Source organism: Panicum virgatum, chromosome 3K (genome assembly GCF_016808335.1).
Source record: "Panicum virgatum strain AP13 chromosome 3K, P.virgatum_v5, whole genome shotgun sequence".
In the NCBI taxonomy this organism is placed as follows: domain Eukaryota; kingdom Viridiplantae; phylum Streptophyta; class Magnoliopsida; order Poales; family Poaceae; genus Panicum; species Panicum virgatum.
This window is the reverse complement of record NC_053138.1, coordinates 28719237-28728005: the sequence shown is the minus strand read 5'-3', so window position 1 is coordinate 28728005 and position 8769 is coordinate 28719237. Positions and strand designations below refer to the sequence as shown.

The following is an 8769-nucleotide window of genomic DNA, read 5'->3' as shown; positions in this document are numbered from 1 at the left end:
CCCTGTATCGCCAAGTTACATACTCAATATATAGTATCACATTAGGGTTAATATACATTTTATATACTCTAACTCAAAATTTTGTGCCTGTTTTTTTAGCATGGCTAAGAAACGGAAACTTGAAACTGTGGGACATCCATCTCCACCGAGAAGAAATACAAGAGCAGCTTCTAAATCAGATTTGGGAGGTTGTGGTGCTGGTGGGCCCTCACAAACACAGCGTGCTAGTGATGCTGCCCTCTCGCCGAAGAGAGTCACTAGAGCAAGCTGCAGGGATATCAAGGGAATGCCGGATCAAGATGTGGAAAACAAGAGGCGCAAGAAAAGCATCATCATGGGCGATGAAGTAAAGCAGAAATCAAAAGGAAAAGAGGTGATGGATGAATGCCACACAATCAAGAAGCAACCAAATAAGGTTCAACACACCCGCCTTCTCCTTTTGCATTTTTTTTATTCACACACCTCCCATTTCTTGAAGCACTTGTGTTTTTGCCACTGTTTTTTATTTTTTTTTTCTAGCGCTACATACTGATTTTTTTCTACACTTTTTTTTTCATGTTCAAGGACTTGAGGAAAAAGGGATCAGCTAGGAGGTTGATACTTATTAACAGCACACTAGAAGATCCTCAGAAAAAGGAGATCGAACGAGTCGGTTTTGGGGGGCTGCTTCTAGTTCAATGTTGGTCAGTCCCAGAGAAGCTATCTTCTTGGCTCATCAAGAGATTTGATGTCACAAGATCCGAATTGGTCATACTGAAAATGACCAAAAAGCGCCAACATTCACCGAAGCTGAAAATTGGCTATTGGGTGAGGGAAAGAAGAGGAGTGACACCTTATGGCTGTGGTATTGGCTTGAGTTTGCCATTAGCTCATTCTTGTGCCCTACTTCAAACCCAAGTTTGTGTGTGCGGGCGTTCCATGCGATCGCAGATATAGAATAGATCAACAAATACAATTGGTGCAGGCTTGTAGTTGAAAAATTGATTAGAGGCATCACGGAGTTCAATGAGGTAGGAAAGAAATCAGTGTCAGGATGTCTTTTTCTCCTTACGGTACGGCGGATTATCCCCCCATGTGTTTTTTTGATTCACACAATGCAAATTATTTGTTTTTGCCCAACTATATAATCTGAGTTCCACACATTACCTGCAGATTTTGTATTTGGATGCCCTCGACACTGGTGATATTGTAGATCAAACTGCAAAAGTAAGAGCTTCTGTTTGGACACGAAGCTTGGTTACCAGAATCACTACAATGGACAAGGTATCCAGCACTGAATTCGGGAAGTTACGTGTGAGTCATTTGTCCTTTTTTTTCTCTCTCAGTTTTTCATGGAGTATCAATCTGCATGTTGTCTTAGTATCAACTTACTCATGGACATGTATCAACTTACATCACCACCTTGAGTCAAGTTGACTATATACGTCATATAATTTTTTTTTGCAGCTCAAAGCTAAGTACCAAATGAACTCCCCCAACATGCTCATACAACCAGAAAGGATTGATGAGTTTGTCAACTCCAACATGCCCGCTGAATCAGTCACCATGGTAATTTAGCTTTTTTTTCACACTCCCACCACATCATGTGCAATGTATCAATATTAATATATATAAGATTGCAATATATCAATGCAGTATAGGAACACCTTCAAGCAAGCCATCAGCGAGTTCAGCTTGGCCATCAATGAAGCAGTGGTAAATCTTACCTTCAAACTGTCTCAAGGCGGCAAGCAGCCAACGATCAGCACAGGTGCACCAGCAAGAGCACAGAGCACACGTGCAGCTGCGGCAGAAAAACAGAGCAGCTCGGCAGCAACAAAAGACGAAGATGCTGAGTTCGAAGATAAAAGTGACACACCCTCCGGGGGGATCTCGAGTACGCTGAGGAGTCTGAAGACGAGCCCATTGTTAATTGTGAGCGCAGATCCAAAAGAAAACAAGATGATGGGGGAAAGGGTCAGGAAAGTAGTAGTGAGGAATTGGAAGATTATGCCGATTCAGATTCTGGCAACGATCGGGGAGAAGATGGGGGAGAAGATCGGGAAGATGAGCCTATTGTTAGTAGGTATGCAATCATCAACTTTTCATGGATATCAACTTTTCAACGATTATGTCTTCTTTTTCACCCATCATATATTTTTTTCAAGCTAAATTTTGTTTCTTTTTTTTTGCACAGGGATATAAATGAGGGATCTCAACTTGCTTGCAACACCCAGTCGCTAGACATTGATATCACTGGCTTTACTGCAACACAAAGAGATGGTACACAAGAAGTTGACATCACTGGGCTGCAGAGTCAACAAAATGATGATGAAATACAAGGTATATCGAGTTTTAGTCTACACTAGCAATTTCTTCAGTACAAGGAGCAATTTACTTAGTTCTGAAGTGGCAAGTTATACATTTTTTACATGACTTTTTTGTTTGTTTGAGATTTTCAGTTCAAAGCAAGGAGAAAGGTATCCCTCAAGGTAAAGAAGACAACAAAGATGGTGATGACAAAGAAGAAGACAAAAAAAAAACACACCACTAGCAAATTGTGATGATGCTAAAGGCAAACAGCCAAGGAAAGATGACGACCAAGATGATGAAGGATATAGTGGGGCCAACAATCCCGAAGAGCAAGCTGCAAGCAATATAGGGGACGAAAGTGGGAATGCAAGTCAAAGGTTAACACCTCAAAATTCTAAAGGGACAGTAGATACAAAAGTCTCAGGCAAGTGCAGTGATGACCATCTGGAGCCTGGGGAAGAAAATTATGTGAGTATCAGAGAAGAGATGGAAGCATTAGGGCTACTTGATGATACAATATCAGGTCGTGCGACTGCAAAGAAAATGGTTTTTGAACCGATAGAGATTTTAGAAGTGAGTGCAATAGCGGAGGTGAAGAAAATGGTTGAGGATTGCATGCAGCCACTACCTATGCCGGACTCCGGATTAAATCTGCCACTCAAAGAAGAATCTGAGAAGTTCGAGGCTAAACAAATCAAAGATGCCATCGACAACCACCTTTCTCCTGAAACAAAAAAAGAATTGAGGACCAAGAGAACTGCTACAAGGACACATTTTATGACTAGAAAGAAGTTGGCTGCTGAAAGTCCGAAGGCTGCATGCCACTTGCCTCCACTTGCACCCAAAAAGGATAATGGAAAGAAAACTTCAGACAAAATGCAGCTCCCCCAAGAAGTAAAGGGTTCAAACGAACTCAAACAAAACAGCAAAAGCCCACAGGTACACATGGTCACATCATTTTTTCAGCATCAACTTGTGCATAAATTGTGTCAACTTATGCACCACTGGACTAGTAATTTCCACATCACTGGCTATCAACTTTCTAAACAGCAATTTTTTTTTCAACAGAGCAATGAAAATCAAAAAGATGAAGCATCTGCAACATCATCAACAGCAGCAAGGATAAATGTTTACACCAGGAAGCCAAGGAAAATTTCAACTGAAATGGAAAAGCTAGTAGAAGCCTCTGTAAGGATCGATGGACCAAGAGGGGGGGGTGAATTGGGCCTTTTTCAATTTCTAAAACAAAGTAAAGCAACCTTAACCTATGCAATGCTAGTAGGGAACCAATTCACCAACCGGATAACTAAGCTACCTACACAAGCTAAGAGAGAAAAGACAAAGTAAAGCCTAGGAAGGTAGAGCTAAGTTATGATCTCTAAGTCAAGCACATGAGTAAATTGCATGAAAGAAAATGCTTGAAATAAAGAGAGTGAACAAGAGACGACCGGAATTTTTCCCGTGGTATCGATGTGTTGGCACACACCCCTAATCCATGTTGTGACACTCACAAAGAGTATTGTCACCTCCCAAGTCACCGAGACGAGGGCGCTCACTAAGAGTCTCCGTTCACCATCCCGGTGTGGTGGAGATCAAGCCACGTACAATCTTCTTCTCCGGGCTCCCACAATCCTTGGCAAGCTCCGCGAGAAACACCTCGATCACCAAGATCGCCTAGGTGATGCCAATCACCAAGAGTAACAAGCTAAGGCCTTCACTTGAGCAAGAACCGATCACCAAGAACGGATGCACACAAGCTTCTCTCTACTCAAGTCCTTAATCTTGCTTCTTGATTGATTGAATGCACAAGTATGTGAATGATGAAGCTCAAAGTGGCTCTTGACTATAGTATGAGTGTATGGATGTTGCCTGGTGTCAAGAGTAGGCGAAATGACCCATTGGAGGGGTATATATAGGCAGCTCACACGAATAGAGCCGTTGGAGAAAAGCTGCCAGAAAACTGCGTAGCGCCGGTTAATTCGACGTCCCTCCAATAGTCATCGTCGGTTTAACCGATGAATGTAAACTGCCCCTTCTGAAAACTAGCCGTTACAACTTGGGCAGATTAACCGACGCATCATCGGTTTAACCGGTGAGTGTAGTTGTCCACTGATCAACTGAAAAACCAAGTCTCTGGACAACTGCACCGACGTTAACTCAAACCTATCGTCGGTTTAACCGGTGAGCACATTTTCTGAAATCCTTTGAAAAACCATCTCACTGGTCAATTGCACCGACGTCTTGATTCAAACATCGTCGGTTTAACCGGTGTATAGAACTTGAAATACCCTGGAAAAACCAACTCTGGACTGATGCACCGACGTTAACTTCAAACACGTCGGTTTAACCGGTGTATTGAATTTGTCCAGACTCTGCTAACTTCGTTTAACCGACGTATAAAAAATTGAGAGCGTCGGTTAAACCGGTGTATAGACTTTTTCTGATTTTGTCTTTTCTGATCTGAGTCTTGAATGAAATCCAAATATTCTTGAGATATAGTTTGAGAACCACTTATTTGAACTTCTAGAAACCTGAGTGACCATAGTGTGCATCCATTTTCAAATGACCATGTCCATACTCAAGTTACTTAGCCTTAACCCCTCTTAATAGTGCGATCACTACAAAACTATAAAACCTATACTAACCTAAGTGTCCTTCTCAACCTTATGACACTTAGGACTAGAAAGATCCTTAGCCTTGACATATAATTGAATTGAGTACCGAGATCGACTTTTTGAATAATGAAATTGAGGGGCCTCTTTTGACATATGACCAAATGAGCGATAATGATCTATTAAGCTGCACAAACTCATTAGCCACAATAATGGTTGTCATTAATCACCGAAACATACCTTGAGGGCCTAGATGCTTACGATCTCCCCCTTTTTGGTGATTGATGACAACACAAACATAAATAACGAGAGAGCGAGAAAGATAAAACAGGATAAACACAAGCAAACTCGAAAGCAGGACCAAAGAGCTCAACGGCTCAAACGAAATCCATAGATATGTCTCAAAGAACGGCATACTCAAGCGACAAATGTACATATCCATGAATTAACACCAAATGTGATACAAAGAATCAAAGTCCTGATAACTACGAGCTCTCTCTAACTCTACCCTCCCCCTAACTCTGTGACTCCCCCTAACACCTCTCCCCCTTTGGCATCAAAGCACCAAAAGGCGAGCTACGGGTCGTGCTGTCGAGGTACGGCGAGGAAGCGGTCCGGGTCGTCGTCGTCGTCGGACGGAGAACTCTCACCCTCGGTGACAGACGGAAGCTGCTGGTCTGGCTCTGAGCTCACTGGGGGAGTGACTGTCGTGGAGGCTCTCGTGCTGGCACTGCCTGGTAGAGGATCCGTAGAAGTCGTAACCGGGTCAGCAGAAGAAGTATCAACATCTAAAGAAGTGACCGCTGAGGCTGCCGGCTGCGTCGACTGTGGAAGCAGGGACTCCTCTACTGCTCCTCCCCCTGAAGGTGCTGCCTGAAGTGAGGTAGGGAGGGCGACCGACTGAACCGCTGACGGTGAGTCCTGAAAGAGTGTGGTCGCTGGCAGTGGTGAAAAGAGCGGACGACCGGCAGATCCAAAGAGTGCGGACATCGAGAACATGGTCTCCGGTGTCGCTGTAGTAGCTGGAGCTGCAGTAGGGGCTGGAGAAGGAGGAGCTGGTGTGACTGCAAGCTGAGGTGCTCCAACACCCTGAAGTCCAGGCTGCTGTTGCTGTGGGGCGAGTCTGGTGTGAGAGTAAAGCTGGGAGATCATCCCGAACATCGCCATCATGCCCTGCTGCATCTGCTGGAGCTGAGCGTCTGTCCTCTGTGAAACTCTATCAATGAGGCCGACAAAACGCTCCTCTGTCGCTGCACGCTCTCGGGCTGCCTCTCTCTGAATAGCTGCAATCTGAGCCTCATGGGCTCTCCTGGCCTCCTCCTGAGCAAGTCGGTCCTCCCTCTGCTGAGTCACGAGCTGCTGTAGTAGTGCAGTGAGCTCGGACGGCTGAGTCACCTGGGACTCAGAGACTGTAGCAGCTGCTGAAGTCGGAGGAGCTGGCTCTCCGGACCCTCCTGCCTCGTGGTCGTGACTGGCTGAGGCAGCTGGAGGAAAGTACTCTACGTCCTCGGAGGAGTCTGACTCAAGCTCAGACCAGTGAATCTCATCATCTCCCCCGGGAAGCTGTGCCTCGGCTGCCAGGAGTGCCTCATCCTCCTCTGCCACTCGTGCCTGAACCTCCGGTGACAGTCGAGCCATCGCTGCTCTATCTGCGTGTCTGCCCCTCCTCCTGTCCTGTGGAGCTGTGGGTCGGTAGACAGGGAACCTGGGAGCCTCGTCGTGACGGTAAGGGGCGCTGATGGGTGACTCTGCTGGCACTATCATAGAGCATATGTAACTGATCCAGTGCGCATAAGGAAACTGTCGCACCACACCCATCCCATCAGTGATCACATCCTCGATCTCAGCCAGAATAAAGTCAACTATATCAAATGGCTCGTGAGTGAGGATGTGTAGGAGCAAGAGCTGCTGCAAACCTGTGAACCCCTCTGGGTAGCCACTCCTCAGTAACAGAGTCCTCCGGAGTGCCATGTGAACAGTGTAAGCCTCTGGAGTCAGCAAGCTCGGCACTCTGGCGTAAGAGGCTGGGAACGGCTGGCAGAAGCACTGAGAGATCGCCTCGTGAGAAGGAGCAATCCCGCCAACCATCGCCCTGCGTGGTGGATCTGAGTCCCCGTAAACCCTCTCATGCAGCGAGACGTCGACCAGGTCAACTCCAAGTATACCAGCAATGGTCGCCCTCGACAAACCAAAGTCCTGCCCTCCAAACATGAAGTGCACGGCTCTGCGCTCGGGTGCTATCCATGCTGTGGCGTAGAACACTCTGACCCAGTCCTCGATATAACGGTTCTGCTCCATCTCTAGCAGCCTGGGCAGTCCTCTGAAGTGAGCGAAGTGTGCTCTCACATCTGCTCCCCCTGCGGCTGTCCTCAGTGAGACCCAGTCAAGAACCCTATGCTGGAAGATCCGGTGGCCCCTCCGCTGGAAAGTCTCATAGAAGCTGGCCTGTAGCAGAGTCCAGAACCTCCTGTCGACTCTGCTGTCTCGGGTCACTGGGAACCAGACCTCCTCCTCAACACTCCACCTGAGCCTCTTGACCTTGGCCGCATTGGCTCGGGTCAAGTTCTGGAGCATCACACCTGGCTCCAGACGCACAACAGTGTCCATACGGAACACTGCGCGCTCGGCCTCTAGGGCCTCGGCTCTGCGAGCTGCTGCTGCTGCTGACCTGCGGGGCTCCTGTGGCTGGTGTCCTCCCCGAGTCCTCGGTCCAGTGCGATGCTCTGTCGCTGGCGGGGAACCTCCCTCAGACGACTGCTGTGGAGAACTCTGCCCCTCTGACTGTGCTGCCTCTGAGTCAGAACCATCTGAATCTGTCGCTGCTGCTGCTGCTGTCGCGGCTCTGGTGGCCCTGGCACCTCTCACTCTGCCCATACCCCTGCCTCTGCCTCTGCCTCTGGGGTCCTCCCTGATCTGGAACGGACGAGCACGGCCTGATGCCTGCTCCTCGGCGGCCTTGGCCACCATCTCGACCCTCTCGGCCTCCTTCTCTGCACGAGTCCGCTTGCGAGCGGGCTTCTCGACCACAACTTCCTTTCCCTTTCTCTTCTCGCGACCCATCTCGAACAGGCAAACGATCGAACACTTGGCGTGCACTGATCGGCTGCGGCTGCGGCGTGAATGGCGTGGAGGCGCGGCTGCGTGGCTGCGAAAGCGGTGGTGGCGGCGTGAGTTCACGGCGGTTGGCGACCGTGGTGGCGAGCGGCGGCGCGAGCGGTGTAGGTGCGCGCGGGCATCGTTGGGCGAGCGCGAGGGCGTGCGGCGGCGGCTTGGAACAGCGGCACGTGGCAGCAGTGGTGTGGAACGGCGGCGGCGCGGTGTGAAGCGGCGGCGACGGCGGTTACGCGCGCTGGCGACGGTGTGGAGGAACGGCGGCGGCGTGAAGGGAAGGCGGCGGCGGCACGAGATGGAAGAGATGCGGGCGAAACAGAGAGGAAAAGGTTGGCCTCCGCGAGCAAGACACATATATGACAGGTGGGACCCGCGATTTTCCTTAACACCGGTCGATCCGACGCCTAGGGTTTGAGCGCCGGTTGATTGCGTCGGTGCAGTTTACCCGAGACTCTACCAGATCTGTTTTTGAACGCCGGTTGAACCGATGATGCCAAAAGTGAACTCGTCGGTTGATTGATCAAAACGCCGGTTGATTGCTTGATCTGATATGTATTTATGATCACCGGTTGATCCGATGCTCTGACTTTTCTATACGTCGGTTAAACGTCTGAAACTGCCTGAGCTGAGACTCAACTTTAGTAACGTCGGTTAAACCGATGGGTATAGATCCTTTGAACGTCGGTTTAACCGGTGAAGCCAAAAACCCCACACTCAGCTCACTCTTCTATGCTAAGTCCAATAAACTTATAAA

General features: G+C 48.4%; 2 protein-coding genes across 2 annotated transcripts; both read left to right on the top strand.

Annotated features, from left to right (window-relative positions):
- Positions 1 to 286: 286 nt before the first annotated feature.
- Positions 287 to 2287, top strand: LOC120700804. The gene is made up of 5 exons (XM_039985026.1): positions 287 to 415; positions 1153 to 1293; positions 1447 to 1548; positions 1636 to 2065; positions 2177 to 2287. The coding sequence occupies exons 1-5, from the start codon at positions 287 to 289 to the stop codon at positions 2182 to 2184; spliced, it is 810 nt and encodes a 269-aa protein (XP_039840960.1). The 3' UTR covers positions 2185 to 2287.
- A 481-nt stretch (positions 2288 to 2768) lies between these two features.
- Positions 2769 to 8003, top strand: LOC120700803. The gene is made up of 3 exons (XM_039985025.1): positions 2769 to 3231; positions 3361 to 3480; positions 7974 to 8003. The coding sequence occupies exons 1-3, from the start codon at positions 2779 to 2781 to the stop codon at positions 8001 to 8003; spliced, it is 603 nt and encodes a 200-aa protein (XP_039840959.1). The 5' UTR covers positions 2769 to 2778.
- Positions 8004 to 8769: the final 766 nt, after the last annotated feature.